The sequence below is a fragment of the Culex pipiens genome, chromosome 3, assembly GCF_016801865.2.
Source record: "Culex pipiens pallens isolate TS chromosome 3, TS_CPP_V2, whole genome shotgun sequence".
Taxonomy (NCBI): Eukaryota; Metazoa; Arthropoda; class Insecta; order Diptera; family Culicidae; genus Culex; species Culex pipiens.
The window spans coordinates 72,487,240-72,514,015 of NC_068939.1; the positions used below are offsets into that span (position 1 = coordinate 72,487,240).

The following is a 26,776-nucleotide window of genomic DNA, read 5'->3' on the forward strand; positions in this document are numbered from 1 at the left end:
ATTGCTCCATATAGAAGTGAAATTAACTGAAAACACAAAACAAAAATGGCTAACATAAGTGTTGGATAACATGTCTACAAAGTTTCATTGAAATCGGAGAGGGGCGAGAAAAATGAACCTAAAAAATCTTGTTTTGGGCTGGAATTGCTCCATATAGAAGTGAAATTAACTGAAAACCGTTCAAAACAAATTTTCATAGCTGTTTTTTTCATTTATGCTTTTGGGTTCATTTTAAAATATATATGTTTTTTTGTGAAAAAAACTTTCGTCCATTTGTCCATTCGATCTTATGTCTTTCGACCTTTTGTCATACATTCGTAAGATCGATTTTAATCAAGTTACCGAAACATTTCATTCTCCTGCGTGGCATTTATCACTTCTAATGCATCGAGTCGTGATGGCTGATACTGTAGCGACACTGTACTGATGCATTAGAGAACGTGGGATCGATATCCACAGTCTCCATAATTTTTTTAAGCACTTCAAATTTTTTTTATGTAATTTTATGAACAACTTTGCCATTATAAAAACCGTTAAAAAAAACATTCCAAACTTCATAAATCATCGCTTCCAACCTCAAATCGGACACGTGTGTCTCGCCAGCACAATACCACACGCAGCAGCACATCAAATTTCCATTTCAATGGAAAATGGAAACCCAACCACCATACATTAACCGTTGCTTTTGTTGCTGTTTGTGGCGCGCGGCTAATTTTGGATTTTAATATTAACAATAACATCGCACGCGCCGGCATCGACATTTACCTTGAAATTTGTCGACGCGCATTGAGAAAAACAGAACCACCAACCAAACCTTTCAGTCTAGTGTACCAACGGCTCTATATCATTCTGTTTTGAAAACAAGCGTGAAAATTACATCTCGATTTTTTTGGTTGATGGTGAACAACTGAGCAAATTTAGGGTGATGCTCTGTTGACACAGTTTGCCGATTTCCAGAATGAAAATCTGGGACGAGTTAACCATGTCCCAGTGAAGTCTTTTTGATTTGACAGCGACAAAAAGTGACAGTCAGTCTGACGAATGCGTCAAAATCACATGACTTGTACGAAATCGTCATGTAATTAATATATCATTACGTAGACGTTCCTGTTCACGCTGGTCGGAAATAAATTTGCGCGTTTATTCATGATTTATTTTCGCCACGTACGTCCATGTTTACACAATAAGCGCGTTATTTTTAGCCCGCGCGATCTTTGTAAAATCACTGCTAAATTTGACCATTTTGTTTGCGCTTTATTTTGACAGTACCCAGCGCGCTGCTTACCTTAACCCTCTCGATCGGTATCTCGAAAGTGGTTCGCACCTGTTGTGGTGGTGAACAGCGGGTTGTCCCACCACCACTACCGCCATCTGGCGGAGGAGGACTTTCCACGATCGTGACACGTGGACTCTTCCTGGGACTGGTGACGTTCAGTACGATCCCGTTTTTGTGCTGCGGGGGTGGAGTCACGGACGAGGTGGGGGTTTGTGGGGGTGGTGGCGACAGGGGGAACTCCACGATCGGGCTCGGCGTCCTGGTTGGGACAAAGTCGGACTGGCCCGTGGACCGGAAGATGCCCTTCCGGACGGGCCACGGCGCCTGGTTGCACATGATCGCGACTTGCGATCTTCGGTATTGTGTAACTGTGGAGTTACGTGGATTAGCGGGGTGATCAACCGGCTTAAGTCTGTCTCTTTACAGCTTGGTACTTGGAACTGCTCACTCGCGATTGTAAACAACAGTCATTTGAAGCTGTACACACATTGTAATTAGCACTCGATCGCTAATATTACTTAATAAGGGAAGCTCCCAACACAGCCGGGTGATCGTGTCACGCGTCACCGCAACGTGCGAGCCCTCACACACTGTTGAAATTCGCACACGTCACTACGCAAAAGGGTGCCGGCTTTTTCTGAGGATCACCACACGCACACACATAACCTTAAAAAAGGGCCAAGTCGCGATCGCGTGGAACTTCCGAACGCACCCGGTAGCAAATTGAAACTGACGTCGGTCGGAACATTCTCCGCACACACAATTGACGAAAGTCGCACGAAGTGCGCGAACACGAATGTTCACGATCGTTCACGAAAAACTGCACAGTGGTTGATGATCGCGGGTGGTGGGTGAGAGTGTGTGTGTGTGCGAGAATATTTTCAAAACATGACGACGCTGGTGCGATTTTTTTTTGTTGATTGGTTTTCCGGACAGCGGAGGATCATCTGTTTTTCTTTTGGGAAATTGAGCGTTCAAGTGTGCGAGTGAGTGTGAGAGAGGCGAGTGGTGTGAGTGGGTTTCGAGGAAATGCACTATTAATACAAGGGAAGTCTTTGAAACGGAGACCACTCGAGATTAGCGCAAATGGTGGGATTTTGTGCCAGTGTGTGGTTGTGGGACTGCTGTGGTTTAGTTCAAGTGTTTTGCGAGAACGACGTGTGATAAGTCGAGCTTGAGCAAGCCCTTTCGGGACTGTAATTTTTGTTTTCCTAATTTCTGATTTAAATTCCTAGGAATCATCTCAAAATTTCTTTCTTCACTAGCGAAGTTCTCTCACCGACGAAAGTGAGAAGAAACCAAGACGAAATTCTCTTCCGAACTCTCATAAAAACATTTACGAATAAACGAATTTCAGCAACAATAGATTTTTTTCCACAGTGACATTGCCAGTCTACAAAAAATTACAGCACATTGAATTCACATTGATTGCCTTCCGAAAATCACGAAATTGAATTTTTAGTTGTCAATTTATGGACCTAACGCCCATAATAAATAAGCATCTTATTCTTTTTTAAATTTTCTCTCAGTGAGTGCCAAGTGAAACTGTTTTGATGAAGATTCTTCCATCGCTGCTGACGCTGAGCATACACTGAGTGAACAAATCTGTTTACAAAATCTACAAACAGTGTCTTATCAGTTATCACCCAGAATTTTTGAGTTAAAGGAAAATATTGAAACTCGTGACCGTCGCTTACTGATTCTGTTTTTTTGAGTTCTTTTTTCATCAGTTTATACGACGTAAAATATTGAAAATTAATTAGCAAAGAAAAGAAAATGCATTTTAGGATGGGTGAATTGATTTTTTTTGTATTTTAAATTTGATCAAAGAAGCCATTTTGCATCATGAGTTTTTCCAAGTTCAATCACTTTTGATGATTAAAAGTTAAACCCCCAAAATATTTACTTTAAGATATTCGATTTTTTTTTATTTGTTTGAGAAAAAAGGCAGGGATGATTTCTGGAGCAACACGAGAAAAGGGCGGATAAGCATTTTGAAAGCTGGAACTATTTTGCAAATTCCAAGACAATAGTTAATTTTTTCACATAACTCAAAATGTACAGCAATAGCACTGGCCTCCACGTCAATCTTTTGACACTGCGGGTTTTAAATAGTTAAATAGCTACCTCTTTTCTCAAAATTTGCAAAATAGTCTTAGCTATCAAAATGCTTATGCACTCTTTACAAATGTTGCTCCAGATTTTAGGGAAGTGTCGAACATACGGTCATAAAAAAATAAATTCATTTTTAGATGCAAAATCAAATTTGAAATTGTTTTCTTTTTATAAATACAACGTAGACTTAAGGTAAAATTTTGGATTTTTTCTCAGTTTTTTTTTAAATTTTTTAATTGCAAGTTTCACACAAATAACAAATTCAAATTGAAAATCTAAAAAAAATGCCAACACCAAATTCTGGAAATGACCCTTAAAGCTTAGCTCCATTTTTTTTTAATTTTTAGACTTTTCAAGAATTTAAAAGAAGAAACAGAAAAGGAACAATAAGTGTTTTTTAATGACATGTGAATATTGTTAAAAATGTAAATTCAAGAGTAACATTTGAAACTGATCTAAAATGCAAAACTTTACAAAAAGTTTTGAATTTAATATTTCGAAATCAAACATCATATCGATCACAAAATCGGATTAATATGATAAAAACAAGTGTCCTGATTTTCGGTTCAAAGATCGGAAATCGCTCACTCATCGCCAATCCAATCTTAGCCGATTGCAGCTCGTAACCACTCGCTAGCGAACAGGACTCACTAGCTGCCAGCGGCTTGGTCGCTTCACACAGCGATACAATTACTTCGTCACAAGCGAATATGCTCAGAGAGGAGAGAATCTAAAAATACAAGCGTGGCGCTAAAAGAAGTTAAAAGTCAATTTGAATTTGGAATTGTGGAAATTGCAACATTAATTTCAACCAGTTTAATAAACGATCAAAACAAAGCCAATCGCAGACTATTTTGTGTAAGCTTTGAGCGATAGAGCGCATAATCGGTCTCTTTGAGCCATTCGCTGTACTACCCGATTGGAGTGAGAGAGGGAGCAAAAGAGCGAGTATTCAGTTGCGCTGGTGTGGAAGTGATAAACAATTGGAGAGCAGTTTGCGTCGCGCTGGGTTTGTGCTCGCGAGTGAATGACTCGTTTTGGAGCAATCAGAACCTTTGGATAAAAGTGGACAGTTGGTGTGCCTTTGTGTGGTTCGGTTCGGTTCGACGTCGGGCGTAGTTAGAATAGTTTTTATGTGTGAATTATGCAGAGTTCCGGCTAAAAATCGTGCAGAAGTGTTTCTCTATATAATCCTCCATGCATTAGTAATGGAGTTTTCGCGAAATCCACATTGTCTTAGTGATTAAAACTTGTTTTAATTTGTGCAAGAGCTAATTTTTTCAGAGGCAGCCATTTTTTTTTTTTTTTTTTCATTTCTCGAGCTCTTGCAGTTCGTGAGAAAGAGAGAGCTCTCTTTTCGTGCGCGAGTCTCATTTGGTGGTGTTGGAGCTGCCAGAATGCTGTTTTGTATGTGTAACAAGTGCATTGTGATAGAGGGTGGTTGGGTTAGCAAGGAGTGATGTAGTGTTCCTTCTCGATCTATTTTGAAGATTTTTCGCGATTTGTGTTCCGGCTTGTGCAAGGCGGTTGTGTTCGTGGAGAGAGTTTGTGCACGGTGCTCACAGGGTACAGTAATAACGATGACGGATCGTTACCGTTGCGTGTGTGCGAGGGGGAGGGTGAGAGGGATTGTGTGAGCTGTTCCATGCTGCGGTGCGGTGACGTGGCTGTCCTTGCGTTCCGTGCTGCGTTGCTGGCTGGGATGTGGGTGCTCGTCCATCCAACGGCGCAACCTGCTAGCACCTCGAAGGCAATTAATTTGGTTTTTATGTGTAGTGTGAATGCGAATATGAGAGTGAGAGAGTGTGGTTGGTTGAACCTTTACTGTCACTTGATTGGATCATGGTTTTTGTTTTTCGTTGTGGCAAGGTTGGCTTGGTTCAAAACTTGCATACAACATTTTACTTTAATGCGGACTGGTAAAAAAAATGATCAGGATTTTTAAAGTTAGGTGAATTAGTTAAATTCCATTGCTGAATTTATTTAACGCAAATGGAACGCATTAGCAAACAAATAGTTTTCAAAATGATTTATTAATGTATGAGGAATGGTGTGATTGTGTTATACAATAGTTCAATTTTTTAGAAACTCAGGAAAAAATATGCAATTGATTTACAAAAGGACGCGTATCTCACTCGAATCTGATATATTTTGTAGGTCATTTAACCGAAATGCTTGTTCTTTCACTAACTACAATTGCAAATAAGAGTTAGTAGAATTGATCAATTATTATTGTTAAAATACTTAACACGGCACGCGTCACGTTTATTTAATTTAATGTTTGCGCATTCTTCTTTATGACGACTTAAATTTTATTTTATTTTTATGTTTTGTATTCATAACTTCATCGCTTCCGTAAACGTAAAAATTATTTGTATTGGAATAAATGATGATTGAAATTTAGGCGAATGGATCTTTTCTTTCCACAGCCGGTTGTCTAAGATTAGATCTCAAACAAATATTCGCGTCGGGATTAAAATATAAAATACACTGAAATAATAATAACACTTTCTCAGCAGCAGCATCCGACTGCTTGCTTTGAGAATAAATTTTCAATCCTGTTAAAATAATAAACTTTACTTAATCTAAACGGGAATTGTCTCAACAGCAGCATCCGATTGCTTGCCTTGAGAATAAAAATCTAACAGTTAACTTCATTTATGCCAATGGTCGTATCGCTTGCTTAGGGCGAATCCCAGACCTTTACCCATCACAACTACCAACTCCACGCGACACTTACGCATCCTTGTTGTTTAAATTCGATTAAATTTGATCAAACGATCAGTTTGATCGAGTTCCACAATAAGGTTGGGAAAAAGAGCCTGCGGTTTCGCTACCTTTTTCTAAGTAAGTTCAGCATCAACACTTCCCGTGCTCCTAATCCTTATTCCTCTCCCGGTGAATGGTGGAGATGGGAGCGGCCGGCAATGGATGGCTTTCATGGTGCTACCTGTCCTGTTCTGGTAGAATTGGTTTTAATTCCCTCTAATCAATTTCTAAGCAACCTGGGCTGGACAATTATCACACATACATGACGAAATCCAGTCTGCAACCCGCTAAGATCACCATCTCCATGCGAATGCGAATGCGAATCAGAACCTTTGGATAAAAGTAGCAAAAAATATAAAAATTGAAATCTCAAGCCATGGTATCAACACTTGAAAAAAAATTTTCACACCAGTACAGTTGTTTTGCAACCATTAGTTTTAGGGGAAAACCATTAGTATTAGGGGAAAAACTACGAGATTTTTTGCGGTGCTGTACATTAAAATTTTACAAAAATTTTAAAGATTCTCAAGGGAGTCTAAACATGTTATTAAATTCTTTTCAAATTATTAAATCTTCCATCAATTATCGTCACGAGTTACGTTCTTTTGTTTTCGTTGCAGGTTTTTCATAATTTTCTGACCTAAATAGCGCAAGTCACAGGTACTTCCGTGACTAACAAAGCACCGCCAAGGAGCATGTAAAACGACCGAAAGATTCACGATAAATCACCCTTGCACGTCGTTTTCACTTTAAAACCTCCACCATCTTGCGTCCTTGCTCACCTTAGTTACCTGCAACATCAGGTGGATAATTTACGAACTAAACAATGAGTTTCTAGGTATAAAGGCAAAGGCAGAAAGCACGCCACTTGCTTTCTGCACAAAACACAAAACACTGACCGGGCGCAAATTCTAATTGGCGTGACACTGAAAATTGGCTTGGCCGAATGAAAAATCGGCTATTTATATTCTTCGGACTTTTATTTATTTATTTTTCTCCTAGATGCGAAATTTCGCTGACAACATCTAACAACTTTAACGAGAGAGAGAAAGAGACATTTCTGAATCGTGACTAAGTCACTCATGATCTTTGGCAATGGGCGCAATTATCTATTGCAGTAAGTGAAAATCACGGCTTGAATGATGGCTACCAAAGTGACACGTCCTGACGGTGGATTGATTCATGAGGCGTGGGGCATCGATCGGGGAAAATGTTACCTTGAATAGTTTTGGCAAAGTTGAGCGAAGTTAACAAATTAGCATAAGGTTGAGGAAGGTAGTTGAAGATTTTTTTAAAACTCAATTTGCGTTGAAGTAATTAATTTGGCTAATTATTCTATTATTTTCTAATGGTTTTTTAAATGATCTCAAATTTTAGAAAAATCGCTTCGTCATTTGTGAATGATTCATGATAAACCATTAAAAAATGCATCACATAAACATATTTTTTTTTAATATTATTAAATCAATAAATATGACGTTTTTATTTAACATATCTTTAACGAATTAATATTGTTATATTTTATAAAAAAAAAAAATCATAAAATTTAGCTCTAAATTTAGTGTTAAAGGGTAGATGCCCTGATTTCGGCAAAGTTCTGACTGATTTTTACTTTTCTCAAAAACTCTGTTAAATTTAGTGATATTTCGTCATATGTATTTCTAAATTTAAATTTGGTATCATTGTTAGAATGGTATCCTACTATTAACATTCTAAGAATTTAGTAACGTATAAGACGTGTGCAAAATACCAAACTGAAAATCAATAAAGAGTTAACTAGCAAAACGTAAAGATATATAGGTCACCACGATTTAAGCTGCCCCGGCGTCACCGTCTCCATCGCCAGCAAGAAAAAAATCAGACCACAAAAAAACCGTCCCAGACTTGACTGACAAGTACAAATCGATCAGTAAAAAAAAGAAAAAAAAAAGACTTGGTATTGATCTATCATAAAAAAAGCACACGCGTCAAGTCGTTTCAAGTCGCAAGGGGGGGTAAGTTACCCCAGGAATAGATAAACACCACCTACCGGTCGGCGGAGCAGCAGCTTGTCTTCGTCACTAATGGCCGAAGGATGCCGCGGTGGAAAGTTTGACGTCGGACGGACGGCAGCTGTGAACGGCGAGGAAGCCAGCAGTTCCGTAGACCTTTGGACGGAGCAGCGAAAATCTTGCTTGGAAATCACTACCGCACGAATTACGTAACGCCCGAGAAACATGGTGCCGCGACACTAAGTTCGATTTGGGGTAGGTCCACCCGAGGGACCTGCTAAGGCATTCGAGGCACTTGAAACGGTTTCATTGCCAAAGCGACATTTTGGATAACATCACTCTATATATGAAGAAGAGTGTTGAAATTTGGGTTTCCGTAATTGAACTGTGAACAAGTTTTCGCGAAGGACTACACAGACTGACTGAGGAGAATTCTTTGAAGGACTTTCCGGTGAAGGCTGGTGTCGCGTGAATTGTTCCAGAGGTCCTAGTGCGCAGGAACGGGATGTGTCGTTTACCCTCCCTGCGTTGGTTTCACCATCAGGGACGTTTAGTGGGCACAAAAACGTATAAGACCAATCCGTAGCATGTTTAAATGGCAGTAAATTTTTCAATATTCCTGAATATTTGTAATTAATAGCTCAAATTAAAATATAAGTTTTTTAAAAAGAAAATCTAAATATTTGTATATTGTAATGTAAAAGAATCAATTTAATTCGTAATTAATTTTCAACCTTTGTGAAAAAAATTCTCTACGATAAAAAGGGACAACCCCCCCACTTCTGGACAGTTGACCAAATTAAAAAAACTTTTTATATACAGGTATCGCAATATTCTAAATTAGGTAGCGGCCGTGGCTGACTGGTTACGGTATTCGCTTTGTAAGCGAATGGTTCTGGGTTCGATTCCCATCTGCTCCCAACGAGAAAGTTCAGAACACATAAATTTGAAATGATAAATATGAACGAAAAATCAAAGTCGCTCGAGGCGGGGTTCGATCCTCCGTCCTTTGGATTGGTAAGCAAAAATGCTAACCACTAGGCCATGACGACTTGGTGAGCGTGAACTGGAATTAGGAATACTGTTACAGAGAGCGAGTTGTGGCGCTATAACCACGGCAAATAGTGTCCAGGGCATTCGTGGAAATACAATGTCCCATCCCAGAGGGTCCCGGAGTACCAAACCTTCTTAGCATGGTGCTCCCAACGAATACAACCAAATCTCGGAGCGTATGGTGGTGTGTCCCCACGCTTCTTCCTCCCCTGTAGATTCAGAATTGTGTTGTTGTTCGAACACTCAGTGCTCAAACTCAACTCAATTACGAGTCATCTCTGCGATACGGCTTTACGCAGTAGGCCTGGCCGCTTTAACGCTTGTGATGTTTCAATGCATTCCGATGCAATGACGCACTACAAATGTTAATAAATGACAAGAAGAGTGCTAGGCGTCATCTAACCTAAGGCACTCTCCAGGATCCCTTCGAAAGATTGGCTGCGCTAGGGTCTGATTAGATTAGATTAGATTAGACAGGTATCGCAATATTCTAAATGATTGTCATTTTGATAAGTTTTTTTTTCTTTTTTTTATTTAGGCCTTCCAAACAATTAGGGAGAAAAACAAATAGCGGAAAACAGAATGTTTCGTGGAATTCAAGGTCTTCAAGGATTTGTGCAACCAATTTTGAATTCATTGTGTAACGGATTATTTTTGCATTTTTTATCATATGTTATACAGAAAAAAAAGATGGTAATATTCATCAGGAAATGGTGACAGATTTTGTCTCAAAAAAAAAAAGATTAATTTTACCCCAGAAAATGATGAATTTTCATCAGTTTTTGATGAATATTCATCAGGTTCACATTTTTACACGTTTTTTATGTAATATTACTCAAAAAAAGAGGCAATATTCAACCTACCAAATTTTCAACATTCTAAATTTTTTTTTTGTGTATCATATGCTTTAAACAAATTATGATTTGATTGACTTTGATTGAGACTACAGATCGGAAAAAAAGGTAACACTTAAGCATAAAAAAATGTTTCCATAGGTTCATTGAAATTCTGCAAATTTTTTACAGTGACTGCCATAAACCACAAGGACACTTTTTTGTGTTTCTGTTTCAAACAAAACTCATTTGTTTTTCTATCGTGAACTTTTTTTAAACTTTTTCAAAGCTTCATTTTTTTTCAAAATTAGTTGTAAGTAAACTTAAGTAACTAAATAAAAAGTTTAGCTTTTTTGAACCTTTCATAGTATTTTACAAAATTCTTTATTTTGTTTTAAGCTGTAAGCTATTATGTTTGAACAAATGTATGGGTTGTTGAGGCCCCAGTTAACGGTACTTAAAAATAAAATGAAATATGCGTGAAATTTACAAATATTTCATTGGGTCGGCCCTGGGAAATAAGCAAGTAGCTTACTCTTAAGTGAATTAAATTATTTTGAAGCAAGTTTTTAGTTTTCCATCCAGCACCTAATGTTGACATATCAGTACTTCGACGTTCAACTATACAGCTTCCGATAGGGGTTTTCAACGATAATGATAAATAGTTAACATATTTTTTTTAACTTGCTCAAATAGCGAGAAACAGCAAACTGGATGTAAAAAGGACCGAATGAATTGAATGAGTCTTAACCAAAATATTGAAATACGTACGGAATGCTATGGAATGATACTGACCATGGCAGAGAAGTGTTCAAAGTACTTCAAGAAGAAGTTTTCATAAAATTTTGAACAGTTTAAATAGTTAATTAACCATAATTAAGAAAATGTTGATGAAAAGCATTATTTTAATATTCTCAAATTGTCATGATCTTCTCAATGAACATGATTTCGAATCGGAAAACGGAAGGCAGTTTCGGATTCTTTGGTCAATTTTCTACTAGAAGAAGGTTAAATAAGTTTGTAAATGATAAATATTATGTGTTTTTGAAATATAATTCAGAAAAATCTTAAACTTTAGAGGTATTTGCAGTATAACAAATTTCATATAAAATGTGAAAAATTGTGATTTGTGCTTCTAGTTCAGTTTAAAATGCAATATGAGTCGATAATTTTATAAACAAAACTAGTTTTAACAAATTTAAGGCAAAATGTGACTTTTTAACAATTTTACCTGAAATTTATATGTATTTTGTTTAAAAGTTCATAAATTCAGTTAACTAAATATAAATTAATCGTTTTTTTTTCTGAGAAACTATATAAGCAACCTTAGCGATGGTAAATTTGACGTAAAAATAAAATTGAATACCTTAAATCTGATTTTAACAAGACAAACTACGACTATCAAAGAATTTTCAACGCAACTATTTCTTTAAGCACCACATAAAAAAAATTCTTTCAAAAATAGTACATGGACCCTATGTGGCCTACCCCAGTACATGTTTCAAAAATAATAATCTTGGGAAAAATCTTACCTGTTGGAAAATATTCCAAAAATAAATTTAAATCCTATCAATGTTACCCTGGTTTACGGTATGGCTGGTACAGCTATTGAACAAATATATTCTTATTTAAATTTTAAAGAATAAAAAAAATATTTAAGGTTAAAAAAACTACGTGCTCAATATAAAATTAGTCAAGACAAAAAAATACGAATGTTGAGGGCGCCACGAAGCCTCGGAACAGCCCATAACATCAGCGAAGCATCGCTCGCAAAAGAGTACGTTTGAAATCCCTAAACCTCCACCGGCGGTCATGAATGAGTCATTCACCGGCACACGAACATAACAGAAAACGACCTTGGACGCTGCGATGCGCGCGCTTTCCTCAAAAATTCCAAAACATAGGAAAGAAAGCCACAAACCCAGACCGCGTTGTGGTGAGTCATCGTCTCTCGTGTGTCGTTTTCGATTGTTATGCTGGAAGGCACTTGTTGGGCCTCCCAATTGGAGCATCCTCCAGCGATGAGTCACACCTACCTTCAACAGGGCACCTTTCTCCTCCGTTTTAACCCCATCCACCTCCAGCGTGTTGCTCATCGCGGCCAGGCCCGTCTGCTCCTTATACTCGACGTCCCCAGCTTGCAGCATCTTACTGGAGGCCGAATTGACGGTGGCCTGCTCGCTGCTGAACCCATCGGTGACCACTTTGGTCTTTGATTCCGACGTGGTCTGCTTCTGCTCGAACTTGACCGTGTCCCCGGTGGACAGGACCGACGACCCGCCTCCGTTCATCATGGTGCCGTTCTGCGGCACGACCATTCCATTTGGGGGCTTCATCATTATGACCGAGCCACCCATCTCGCCGTCCGAATCCGGATGAGTCACCTGGTAGTCCGGGTTGGGGTCGTCCAAGCTATCCATCGAGGAGCGAAGCCTTAAAAACGTAATGAAGCGATTTTAGTTTGAAATTCTCGTGACATTCCCCAAAAGTTCTTACCTCTTTTGAAGTTCGGTCAGATTGGACGAGCTTCCGGTGATGTGTTGCTTTTTGATTTGGCTCGACGAAGAGGACGCGGACATCGTCGAGGAGGAGGACGTGGACACCTGGCTGCTGGCAGTCGAGTGACCCATCATGTTTTTCATTTCGGCCATCGAGTTTTGCATTTCGCCCAGGCCCTGCTTGATGGCGGCCGCCGAACTGGACGAGCTGGAGGAGGACTGCTTTGAGGAGGAAGAGGACAAGGACGACGACGCGGTGAGGGATGAAGACATGAGGCGCTGCGTGGAGGACGTTTTGGCCATACGAGACGTGGTAGAGGTGGAGCTGGTGGAGGACACTTTGCTGCTGGAACTGGTGCTGCTGTTGAGGAGCTGGAATGAGATGGAAAGGAAAAAGTTTATGAGGATCTTTGTGTTTTAATTATTTGAAAATGAGCAATATTGAGCAATTTAATTTTATCGGAAATTTAACAAAAAAATCTTGAATTCCTACTAGGAAATTCCTAGTGCAACTGTTTGAGTGATTTTTTTCATAATTCTAGGATTTTCGTGTGAAAAGTCACTAAAATTGGATTGAACTGTGAAAGTACATATTCCATTTATAGTAAATAGTTATCAAATAACAGTTCGAATCATTCTTCGTTAATATTTGACCACCAGTCAAAAGTTTCTTGACCAAAAAAAAAAAAACAATTTCAATAAAACTTCAAATTGCTCGATTTGATTTGAAAAGTTATCAAAATGCAACCTTGATACTAATTTGAGCGCCAATTTGACTAAAAATGAAGAATTACAGTAAATTAGTCAGCATAGTCCAGACTAGATTATCCGAAGTCCTTGGAAAATTTCACTTCGGATAATCGAATTTTCAGATTATCAAATTACATTTATTGCTCGTTATCGAGCTACATATGATTGTCGAGTTTAAGTATGCCTCCCTAAACGACGCGACGCTAAAGGGAATAAGGTTTTTGAAATCCAAGATGGCTGCCAAAATGAGGGTAATGAAATATTGAAAAAATGTATTTTGTTATTTAATAGGCAATCAAATATTAAAATTTGACTAAAATTGGGTCACAGATCTCGAATTTGATGTTAAAAGCAAGAAAAAAATCGATGCATTTTTTTTATTCGATTATCCGAAGTCCCATACAAAACTTCGGATAATTCAACTTCGGATAATCGAAACTTCAGATAATCGAGCCTTCGAATAATCGAGTCTGGACTGTATTTCAGTAATAATTAATTGATAATTACTAATTACTAACTAAATACCCATTATTATATTTTCAATTGTTTCTACTCATTTACAAAATTGAAATTTTCGATTAGGCTTTTGAAGCTTTTAATCCTTGCACAGAGCTGGTTAAGTGCAGTACTTGTTCGGTAAATGCACCGCTTTTTCAATTAGCGCCTGACAACTGGACTGTACACGGATAGACATCCTGTAAGAAAATCCAGTAACTCTGTGTTATTGAATTCGACAACACTGAAATGTTTCCAAAATCGTCAACATTTTTCCCGATTTCGTTGCAAATGTTTTCAAAATCGATAACATTGTTGCTCAAAATCGAAAAAAAATGTTGGCGATTTTAGAAACATTTCCATGTTGTCGAATTCAACAATACAGTGTTATCGGATTTGCTTACAGGATTTCTATCCGTTTAGCCCACCTCAAAATGAGAAAAAAAATGTCTAAAACCAGGGCCCCGGCGATGACCTGATATAAGCTACCAAAAAACATTGGCAATATGGCGTCGTTTGTTTACCAACATAAGATTGTATGTAGACGAACCAAAAAAAATGCTTTTTTGTAAAATTTTATATAACCGTTGTGTACTAATTTTGAAGTCATACATAATAAACAAAATTTCGTTCAATTCTAGAACAGAAAAAAATACATATTTTTTAAATTTAAACCGCTTTCATCGCGATTCTAAGATTACGCAACAGATCATCGTGCCTTTAGTCTATCTTTAGTTTCTAAACCGGTTTGCTTTAGATTGTAGTTTAAATTTTAAAATTTAGCATAAATTAAGATAAGTTGCTAAATTTCCAACTTTAGCCAAGTGCAACAATTTCCATTTCACCCGTGCGGGAAACCGATAATGGGGTAATTCATGCGTTCCAGACTGCGTACTGTAATTCATGCGTTAGCTGCACGGGGATGCTTCGGCTGTCATCTGCATACAATGTCACTGAAGCCTAAAAAGTACCAAAGTTTTGGTGTCTAGTGTCAAAATTATGGGGAGTAACATGACGAAAAGGGCGCAAAATCGAAAGGACGAAAATATTTTTTTTCTTTATTTTTGTTTCGTTAGTTAAAATGAAATTAAATGTGTACCATTATCCGGGGCAAATCGAGACACATGGGGTGAATTGAGAAGTGATTTTAGCAATGTTTTTGCACAATATTTGAATATTTTTTAATTTGTTTCAGTAGGAATAGACACAAAACAACAAAATTAGTTTCTAAATTTGAACTTTTATGTCTAAAATCAGCTGTTCTGGCTTTCTTGTCGAAAATTTACCAACACATTCAAACCACGGGGTACCATAGAAGTTGGTTTGTTTGACTCAAAAACATGCTTTTTTGTAAAGCCCCACAACGTCCCTAACAATGGGCTTCCCTGTTCGTGGACTCGCTCTTAAGGTTTTCCAACAACATGGTTGAGCTCAACTGCCTCAAATTGTAGATTTAAATTAACATTATGATGATCTGTAAGTTCATTGCATTGTTGGAATTCGAGCGAGAAGAAGGAAAGCATTTCTCGCTCGCGAACGAGGGAGAGAACTTGTAGTACTTTTCTCTTCTCGCTCGCGCTCGTATTTTCGTTCGCGTTCTCGCTCTCGCCGCGAGCGCCTCGTGCTAGCCGTTCGCCCCAAGCTAGCAATTTTTTTATCAGGCTTATGAATACGAACCAGGCGATGGTATAGAGGTGTAACTTAAATCGCTGTGTTGTTTTTTGTTCGTTTCTAACACGTTCAACTTCTCGCGAACGGGCAATTCTGGCTCGCGAGAAAGCCCGTTCGCGAGCGGAGGAGAGCACGGGCAATCGGTGAGTTTCTCTCGGCAGCTCGCGACTCGCGGCGAGAACTCGAGAGAGAGAAAATTTTCTCGAGAGAGCGCGATAATACCAACACTGGTTCATTGGCCAAATAAGAATTTGCGGAAGACATTTCAGAGGATTTGAAATAAACACCTGCTGGGAAGCTTTGCCTGAGACCTGATGCTTAACATATATTGTTGTTTTCGGCATTTATGGTTTATTTTAATGAAAAGAATCAATATGAGCAGCTACAGGATTATTTTCCAAAAAATTAAATAAGACTTATTATATTTTGATTTGTGCCCCTCTGAAATGTTATTCCCGAAACAGCGCCACCAAACATTTGGTGGCGGCTTCAGCAAGCTACGTCAGTATCACGGGCCTGGTTAGCTGCTTTTGTTCCTGTATGACGTTTCGAGGCGAGACCCTGCTAAAAACAAAAACAAACCAACATGATCAAGGGGTCAGTTGGTGCAAAAAACCTTAATCAATAAAAAATCTTTGGTTTTCAGATTTTTACATTTTCATATCACAGCAAATCGAAATTTAATGTTAAGCTGTTAAAACATGATTAAGTAACTTTTATTTTTTATTTAAATTAAAAAATATATTTTCAATTGACATAAGTTTTTATAAACTTGATGAAACCTGTGATTTTTGTCGAAAATCTATATCTTTAGATTTTACCATAGAATTTTAATTTTTGTTTATTTTCATTTTTCTTTTAATCTAATCGAACAGCGCATCCAGTCCGAAGAAAGCATTCTGCAAGAACTTGAAGTTAGATTACGCCCCAACTGTTTTCTTGTAAAAATGTAAATGATTGCATTACATCCAAGTAACTCCGAAAATGTACAGCAAAAATTAAAGCGGCCAGGTCCACTGCGTTGCATTAACCGCAGAGACAGATTCTGAGAACGGATCACATTTCACAGAATCAACAAGGGATGCGTGGACATACCGTCCTAAACGCTCCGAATGAAATGTTGTGCCGAGCTCCTGTGGCCGTAAAGTAACGGGCATCGTATTGTGATGGGGTGGTGTCTGGCTCGACAAAGTCAGAACCTCTTCACATAGTAAAAATGCTCGCTAGGAATCCTGAACGGTAGAGGAAGGGTTTCATCTACCGGTAAACTGGATTCCCAATCCAGTGGTTGTGATTGAAAAAAATAAACAAAGAGTTTTTCTGCTTGAGTTATTTCAAGTTTTTTTTTAACGTGGGGTTTTGATTCTGGGTGATGAATAGAGAGAATGCGCGACGTGGTTTTCGAATGATCCCACTTTGTTTAAATCTACAAAGTAGGAGGCTGTTCAGGCACAAGCATGACATTTTTGCAATGTTTTAAAAGCAATTTGTAGGTTTTGTTCAGATCTACAAAACGCCGTTTAAAGCTTACAAAAATATTGTATGGTTTAAATTAAGAGAAATCTACGAAACAAAAAGCATAACGCCACCGCGTAAAAAGAGGTTTCTCTGTACCATTTTTTTGAATATTTTTAATTTAAAAGTAATATTTTAAAAAAAATACTCAGTTAGAAATTCCAAAAATTAAAAAAAACGAAAAATTAAAAAAAACAAAAATTTCAATACTTAAAAAAAAAATTAAACGGTATTTTAAAAATTTCAATAATTTTAAAAATTTCTGACATTTCAAAAATTTAAAAAATCTGATTTTTTTTAATTTCAAGAATTTAAAAAAATTCAAAAAATTTAAAAATAAAAATCCAAAAAGTTCAGGCTCAAAAAAATTTAAAATTTTAAGAAATTCCAAAATTAAAGATTTTCTAACATTTAAAAAATTTCAAAAATTTAAAAAATTAAAAAATTTAAAAAAATTGAAAAAAAATTAAAATTAAAAAAAAATCAAAAAAATTAAAAAGGTAGAAAAAAAATTGCGTTTAAAAATTTAAAAGAATTCAAATATTTTAAAAAAAAAAATTAAAAAATTCTAACTGATCGCGCAAAGCAGTAGGACCCATAGTACGTTGTGTTGATTGATTGCAGGTTCCCAGATGACCAACGGATAGCAGCAGAAATAAAACAATAGAGCTACACTACACTTCAGACCAACCGTCTAGGACGGTGGCTGGATGAAGAAGAGAGTGATCGTCAGATCTTTATTCGTCACAAAGGTTCACATTAGTATTGTTCTTCAGAATGTACACAATAAGGACGTGTCCATAAACTACACACCGTCCCAACATACTCCCCCCCCTAAACCGTAGGTTTAGAATTATCACACACGGGTTGCATGATGAATGAGCAGATGTTGATGTTCCGTTACGGTGTTCGTGGACGACCCCTCCTTACCGGTGCTCTTCTTTGCTTCTTGCACGATGGATTGTGCGATGTGGTTGCGGTGCAGCTTGGATGAAAGTTGACCTTGGCGAAGCTGGAGAGCGAGTGTTCCAGTGCAGGTTCAACAAGTCGATGAAGAATGCCGGAAATTGCCCGTAGACCCATCTGCAGAGCGACTTCCTCGACGAACATCCCGGTGCGTCGCCGCTGTTGGGGAGCGACCGAAATCGTTCTGGCAAAATGGCCGTCCGAGGCCCCATGTCGAGAAGTGTGCAGATGTCTAGCCCAGCAAATTCCGCGCAGCGATTGCCCAGCTTCCGTGGCTCACCTGGATCAGACGCGGTCACGGCACCATTATGATCGCGCAAAGCAGTAGGACCCATAGTACGTTGTGTTGATTGATTGCAGGTTCCCAGATGACCAACGGATAGCAGCAGAAATAAAACAATAGAGCTACACTACACTTCAGACCAACCGTCTAGGACGGTGGCTGGATGAAGAAGAGAGTGATCGTCAGATCTTTATTCGTCACAAAGGTTCACATTAGTATTGTTCTTCAGAATGTACACAATAAGGACGTGTCCATAAACTACACACCGTCCCAACACTAACATTTCAATCATTTGAAAACTTTAAAAATTTTAAAAATATAAAACGTTACAAAAAATTACAAAAAATGCAAGAATTACAAAAATCACAAAATTAAAAAACTACAAAAATTACTAAAATTATAAAAATTACAAAAATTACATAAATGAGCTGTTTTATTATCAGAAGTATGTGTTTTATTTTGTCTAGTTTTTGACATTTTTTGCTGAAAAATTTGTATGTGTTTTCAAGTTTCGATCGGTTACAAGGGGTTTTTCTTTTTAATGGGTTACGACAAACTGTGGCGTAAGTGTCATTCTGCGATATCGCAGATAAATTCCTTGGCTGATTTTGGAATCCTGCAGCTTTTCCTGGTCAAAAAAACAGAGAAGATTTACACTAAACCAGTAGGTTTTCAAACGTAATCAAACAATAAAGACAGCTTCTGGATGGATACAACCGCATCGACTCCATAAACAACTTCCAATCATAATTATAAAAAATTACGATCTCTTCTTCAACTTTTTTATGATTTCTTGAGTTCAATTTCGGCGAAAATAAGGCCAAAAAGACCAACATTCTTAACAAAACGTATGAGTCATATCCGAAACAATGCAAATCACACCTCTCTAAGACTCGCACAAACCATTCTTATCAGTTGCATTCGTCTTAACCTCGCGTCGCGTCTATTTTTACCTCTGGGAAAGGTGCACAAAATTACTCAAAACAATCACGAGCTGCAAACACATTCACACCAATCTCGTGAGTGTTTTGGTTGAGTTGCTGAAAGCGGGTTGTGAAGTTTGCTTGGCGTCGAGAAATTATACCGAACACGTGCGCCAAGTGGACACACGATAATTCATTAATCATTGAATTTATCTGATGATTGAGTTGTAGCACAAGGAAGCATCATTTACTACCATGGGGTTCATCATTTGCTGCCAACAAGTTAATTTTCTTTTTGAATAATTTTATGTCTGAAAACTACAATTTGAATCAAAAGATTTCGTATTCGAAGTCTACAACTTCTTCGGGAACAAATTCCCCATTTTAGGTGGGCGACAAGATTTCTACCTTTTTCAGTCGCTATTTTAGTACAGCCACACGTTGCCAAGTCCATAAATCAAACAAAAAAACTAATGTATTCATAACCGCTGAGCCGGTTCACTTTTCTGTTACCTTTTTCGTTATATTTTTATCTCGTTTATTATTCTCGTTAAAATATGTATAAACAGCACTTTGCTTTCAGTGGCGTTTTTTTGCACTTTGCGAAGTCTTTTTTCTTGGTTCGAAATTAAATCACAATTTTCGTAGTTTCCTGGAAACAACTTTTAACAAACTGCTTCCCCAAAATATTCTCAAATTCTTCGAAAAATCACACACACTCTTGGTTCGTCACACTATAGGTTCGCGCGAATTGGCGCCGTTTCGCGAGATGTCTCGGTCGTTCGATCGTTTTACAAGTACTGCTGACCCGGGGCCGGGTTCTCGGAAGCAAGAGGCCGTTTGTCGTCGACGACAGTTTTTCAAAATTTTCATGTCCTGTAATGTGGTGTGACTCTGTGTTTTGCAAACGAAAGCTGTTCGTTTTGATTTGTGGTGGTGGTGTGAGTGCGGTTCTAAAGATGGAACGGTGATTTCAGAGTTGGCGACCTTTTCGAGACTGATTTTTCGGGAATTGTTGAAAAATTTAAGAATTTTCTTGGGATAATTGTTTTAATATAAACAAATATGGTACATTTTGTTAGTTAACCTTATTTGTCAAGATAGGCCTAGAAATTTAAAAAAAATTAAAAAATATTATCACTTCTCCACAGCTGAGCAACGTTGACGAAAGAAAACAGCATGCTGGGATCGCATTCTTGCTCTCTCATGAATCACTGCGTAAAACCTTTCCCCTCACGTGAGAGTGTCAACTCTCTACTCTCCGGTTTTCCACAATAATCGAGAGAGTTTAGCGATCAAAGCGGCCATAACTCAATCGTCGCTCACTCGCGATTAGATGTCGTCTTCTCGTGCGCACGGTTCTCTTCTGAGGCGATTCCTTGTAATTCGTGAGCGATTTGATTCAAAAGGGAGAGGAGAGCATCCAATCGCTGACTAGTTTAAGATCGTAATCGCTCACGGTCAACGTTTGCGATGGTTAAACCATTATTTTTATTATCATGGTAAGCTTGAAAAATTGCAATTCTTTTCTTAAAACTGTAATAAATAATAACAACTAGAAGAAATTCCTTATGTTATTTTTGTGAGTTGTTTTTTCAACAACACTACCAAGAAACTAGCACAATGTATGCTGACACGAAAGGAACCTATCATCAATTTACGTCACAAGCTACCAGTGATTTCCCTGTACCACCAAACCAGTACAAACCGCCAAACCAAGACAGAGTGATTCAGCTTAATTTATATGAAAAAAAAAAATCTCCCGATCAGTAAACGCCACCCCGTGTCACGCATTCGGTGGCCTGACGGCGAAGAAAGTGGCGGGCGATAAATATTGTTTATAAATAAAACATTGTCGAAACATTGACACTGCATTACTCACACGCACCGGCTTCCTTCAGCCAAAGTCATGTCAAGTCCTTCAAGTCCGAACGCTGACTAACGCAATGTCAAGGGTGGCATCCGATGTGTGAGGGACTAGAATGTGTGATTACTAATACGTGAACCACTTATGTAATAATTGTACGCAATTATGACACAATATAAGCAGGTCTACGAACTTGCATGTCGGGACATCGTGTCAACGTCATTTCTCAGAGTAAAAAGACGGACTTACGTTTTAATATTTCATTTTCAGTGTGAAGTAAGGGATTTCCCGCCGTTTATTTTTGTCAGATAAGTCTGTTACTCGGAACCTGTCTCGGGCCGCTATTGACAGTCGCTAAAATTTGGCGAAACTCTGTCTGTTTTATTTTGATCTCGTTTCCACGAAAAGCGCACCATAGTCGGGACCGACTGAAACCGTGCCAAGAACGAGAGCGACCGGATCAGCTGGTTGCGATAGTTTCGTGTGATCTGTTTTCTAACTAGTTTTGCTTTGTTTTAAATGTTTGATTAACATTTATAAAATTGATTTCTTGAAAAGTGATCAAAACATTCATAATTGGTCTGAGGCAAAGTCATGCACATGCTTCGACATTTTTGCTGGTTTTATGAAACATTGAATGCAATGGTTTCAGTTTGATCTTTTTGACCTGACTTCTGGGCAGTAATAAATTCGGTGAGCAGTGAATTGCTCAATTTTCAAAACATATTTTCCTACATTTTAGTTTATTTAAAATCATTTTAAAATATTTTGTAAAATATTTAAATTATTTTCCATTTTTGTACAATCCAAAAATAGAATAAATCAAATAAAATCAGAAATATGTGGCACCCTTCGTGTGATTTATGGCTTCTTTTGTTTCTTCAAATGAATATTAAACTTTTGTGAGATTATAAAGTCTTTTCAATGACCTTTTTTTTTAAATTTGTGGTTTATGGCTTCGTTCGTTTTTTTTTCAATGAATATGAAACTCGTGTGAAATTTTCAAGTCTTTCAATAAAAATAATAATTTTTTTTTATTCGGTAAAAAATATTAAATGAGGGCAATTATCTATTTTGACCTTTTCCAAAGTTGTGCTTGATTTTAAAATTTTGCAATATTTTTTGTCATTAAAAATCAGAAAATTTCACAAAACATTGAAAATCGAATGAATAGTTTCCGAGATATCGTCAGTTGGAAATCACAGGAAAATTAGGTGTCACTTAGAAAACCAAATTTCCATTCAAAATATTTGTGAGGCTGTATCTCAGAAACTAATTATCCGAATTTGAAAGTCTCAGAGAGAAAATTGTAAGAAATTTTCTAAGCTTTTCAAAAATATTTTTGGGGTGGCTTCTTTCTATTTTTCTATTTTTTTAATCAACATCTAAAGATTCAGAATTTCATATACATATATAGGGTGCGTTATCCATTAGTGGACCCCTTTCCAATAGTGGACCCTCTGAAGGGTTTTTGATGAAAAGTTCAATAAAATCACAATTTCAAGCGTGTTGTTGTCTACAATTCTTTTATTTGGCATGTTCAGCATCATTTAAAACAATGTTGACTGACATTGAATTGTCCTTTTTACCAAAATAAGTGTTTTGAGTTCGACATCTGAAATCAGCCATGGCCACTAGCATTTTCACAACAAAACTGCATTTATATTTTATGATTGAATTAACCATCCAATCATTTTTTGACTGATTATTTAACTTCAGCAAGTCGAAATAATGTAAGTTTAAGGATCTTTACTTTACTTTTTAGCGAAGAACTGCCATTTTCGAGCAAAAATTAGGGGGGTCCAATATAGGACAACTAAAATCCAAACTTTTCCAAAAGTGGACCCCTGTTAATTTAACCTTCAAAAATGAAGAAAACTGTGTATCCAAGCAAAAGTTTCTCTGAAACATACAATAAATGCTTGTTTTTATCAACCTAAACGCATATTTTTTCAATTATGAGTATAAATATAGCTGTTTTCATGTTAAAAGTACCAAAAAAGCTGAAGCCGTAAGAATTTATAATTAATCAAAACTATAGTTAATTGTACTTAACTGAAGCATCATAACTGCAGTTTGAAAAGATATTTTATAATAACAAATCAATAAAAAAAAAACATTTTTTTAAATAAACATGCGTGGTTTTATCAGCAACTGTAAACAAATCTAATGTTTAGTTTCGGTCAACCATTTATGTAATTAATACGGAAAAATTTGCATCAAGATTACTTTTTTTTTTATTATATTTATGTTTGCAGTGGTATTTGAAACGTTTTCTCTGATCTTTTTCCGAAATAAATGTGTTTAAATAGGGGAAATATACCCATTTTAATCACTCTAAGCCGTTCTCATCACTTTCGCCGTTTTCCTCTATTAAATCAACATTTACAGATATATCAACAATGGAGAGTTGCTTGCTCACTTTTATTTGAGCTATTCATTACTTTGGAACAGTCAAAACACTTTATGAAAGTTGGAATACATGATCAAAGTGCTGATAGGATGATAATAGAAATAGGCTGAAAAAGGGTATAGTTCCACTATCTGTTAGGTTTTTTTTTGTTGTTTAAAGCCAAATTTGTTAACAAAACATATTTGTTTATGATGAAAAGTGAGCAAAATCCATCTTTTATTCATTATATCTATCATTAGACCTACACCATGCATCAAAACATCAAATATCGGTTAAATTTGGTATAAAAATAACAGTTTGCCTATAGTGGACCCGGGTCCACAATCGGATTATGGACCCGGGTCCACTATAGGAAAAGGGGGTCCATAACAGGCAAAAATTTTTTTTCTTCAAATGACTATTTTTCTGCTCAAAAACAAATAACTGATAAAACAAATAGTCAAAATTGTTCAAGAGACTTCAGATTTAATTGTTTTGTACAAAAGGTTATGAAAAAGTGCTTAAAATATTGAAAATTTGTGAAAAATGTGCTTCGGCTCTACTAGGGGGTCCACTAATGGTTAAAATACCCTACGTACCCATTTTTGTATGGAAAACTAATAATGAAAAATTGCTAAATGCAAAAGGGCCAAACATTCAATATCACGCCAATTTAAAATGTTAGTCTTGATTTACATTTTTTTTTTAATTTTTAATTTTTTAACATTGAAAATTGGACCATTAGTTGCGGAGAAATTTGCATTGGGGTCATCCATAAACCACGCAGACCAGCCAGAATTTATTTTTTTACCTTGTAACCCTGATTTCAGTATCCAGAGGTCCTCTTCATGCTTCTTCAGCAATTTTATTGGAAATTTTCTGAACTTTTCGAAGTTTTTTTTTTCTGGAATGATTTTTATTCAAAAAATCGAAAAACGGGAATTTTCAGTTAAATTCAATATTAAGTAGTGGTATCTTGGAAACTAGGGCGTCCAATTTTCGGTGTACTAATTGTTTTGATTCCGGTGTTTGATGGAAAATAATTTAAGATGATATTTTTTTTTTCAAATTTAAGATCGTAAAAATAACTATAATACCCAGTCTTAAAAAAAAAACATAAAATTAAATAGAAGATATTCAAAGCGCCAGGCATTTTGCGGACTTGAATTTAAACCATTTTCCCTAATAAGCCAAATTAAAGCTGATATATGCTGAGTACAAATTTTAATGCTTTAAAATTCGAATTGATTTTTATGTATTTAATTGTTCATCTATTTCTACAACCTGAATTTCCAGACCAAAATTTGATATATTTTTTTTCAATTTCGGGAATTCCTGGAACAAATTATGAAAATTCCCTGGATTCGGGAATTCCCGGTTTTGAAAAAATCCCGGGATGGACGCACTATTGAAAACGGTGCACATTATAAAAAAAAACTGTAGTACTTTGCGATAAAAAAAGGTTTTACACAACATTTACAATTTGATTTTACATTTACAAAATCATAGCTTTGTGTTTTTGTCTGTACTTTTTTATGATCCAAAGGTTGCGGTTTTTGTTTCCTAAAACTTTCCATAAATTTGGGACATGGGTTTTAGCGGAAAAAAATCGGCAAAATAAAAATAAATCCGTTACTTATACTGAACAGCTGTAAAAATTGTATGTGTGAACTAATGACACAAAATGGCTTCTTTAGTCATAGGAAAGGCCCCTAAAAAGTTTGAGTCAAATAAAAAAAAAAAATACAAAAAATAAAAATGGACGAACTGGGCGATTTCGTTGAATTGCTCAAATTCTATAGTAATAATTTATCTCTTTTCCATAAGATTTAATTCTATGTATAAAAACTATTCCTCACTCAGAATTGTGCTGCAAAGATCGATTCCCACTTTATTATAATCTTAATGACCCGTCATTACGCCCCAAATCCGGCACGGCAGAATTGTGCTGATATATTTCCCCTGCGCGGGACCCCCATATTTGGCGCAAAGATCAACCCGCGGGAGTCCCGAGTCTCGCTCAATACGGTAATTCCAAACAAATGACCTCTCTCCTCCCGGCGAAGACACTTACCTCCTGTGCGGCCGAGCTGGTCATCGCCGTCGATGCCGTTCCCGCCGAGGCCAGCGATGACGAAGATGATGCATTCGACGATCCAAACAGGCCACGGGTCGGTGGCGTAGGCGGTCCGATCATCGTTCCTCCCGGGCTTCCCGTGTCGGCCGCCAGGTCGGACATCTGTGAGGGGAAGAACAAAAAAAGAGACAAAAGGTGAGGTGATAAGTGGGGGTGGCTCAAGTAGTGGTCAAAGTGTGTTCGTGTATGTGGAGAAGCGCTTAGTGATTAATTAAAATGCAATATCAATCAGAGTGAGGTAGTTAGAATGCAAATTAGCACCGAGATTGGCACCGATTTCGATGGAACTGCGTTTGTCAAGCTGAGAATGCTGATGAGATGAGATACAGTAGAGTTAAGTTATCTGCTAAATGAACAGTTGGTTTAGATTTGATTTTATTCCACAAAAAACATGATTTAAAAAAAATGTTTTGTTTGTTGGGTAAATTTAAGAAATCATGGGTTTCTTAATTTTTTGTGCTTAATATCAATGTAGTTAATAAAATCTTTATAGTTAAATTTAGTCATACATATTTTTAAATTTTGGTAACCATTACCATTACTATTAGTAACCATTTGCAGGGCTACAGAGTTAGATTCGGAGTCGGTGGAGACGACACTTTTCGAGTACCCGGAGTTCTCTCATCTTGCTGGGATTCTTATCTATAGATCTTAAAAACTATTAAAAACTTTCCCTCAATAGGCATCCTAGATATATCTTTAAGTATACTTATCGACATAGAATCAAAACGGATTTACAGACCATAAAAAGCGTTTTAAAGCTAAGAGATTTCTCTACAAATTTGCTATAAAAATACTTTTTAACAGCAGATTTAAGATTTGTTATCGAAAAACGAAACTATTGGCACTACGCCCCCCGGGGCATGGCCTTCCTCTAACGTGGGATTTCTGCTCCAGCGCCTCTGACGAGACAGGAGAAACCGGGACCGACGTTTTACTTCACCATCCGATAGAAGCTCAGTGGATAAGGCGGGAATCGAACCCGCGTCTCATAGCATCATCGGGATCGGCAGCCGAAGCCGCTACCCCTGCGCCACGAGACCCACAAGATTTGTTATCATATTAAAGAATATTTCAGTTTCTAAATTGCTGCAATTTTTGAAAATTATCATTTTTTAAAAACTTTATAGACAGATATTTGTCATTCTGTTTATTGGCATGGCTGGTTGAGATAGTAGTTTTTAGAGGACTTGGTAGTTAACATTTTCGAATTTAATGTACTTTTTTGATGTTACGTAAACT

The 26,776-nt window shown here is 37.0% G+C and overlaps 1 protein-coding gene and 1 long non-coding RNA gene across 3 annotated transcripts in view; both read right to left on the reverse strand.

Annotated features, from left to right (window-relative positions):
• The window catches only part of LOC120416564 (NAD(+) hydrolase sarm1), a 116,777-nt gene that overhangs the window by 19,800 nt on the left and 70,201 nt on the right, over positions 1–26,776 (reverse strand). For both annotated transcript variants that reach the window (XM_039578295.2, XM_039578296.2), the window contains exons 3-5: positions 25,472–25,636; positions 12,534–12,907; positions 12,074–12,470 (exon numbers count right to left, since the gene is read on the reverse strand). In XM_039578295.2, the coding sequence (XP_039434229.1) occupies positions 12,074–12,470; positions 12,534–12,907; positions 25,472–25,636 (936 nt within the window). The remainder of the gene's footprint in view (positions 1–12,073; positions 12,471–12,533; positions 12,908–25,471; positions 25,637–26,776) is intronic.
• On the reverse strand, positions 17,637–25,463 carry LOC128093303 (uncharacterized). The gene is made up of 2 exons (XR_008212389.1): positions 19,652–25,463; positions 17,637–18,843 (listed from the first exon to the last, which is right to left on the reverse strand). It is a non-coding gene; the product is annotated as an uncharacterized LOC128093303 (long non-coding RNA).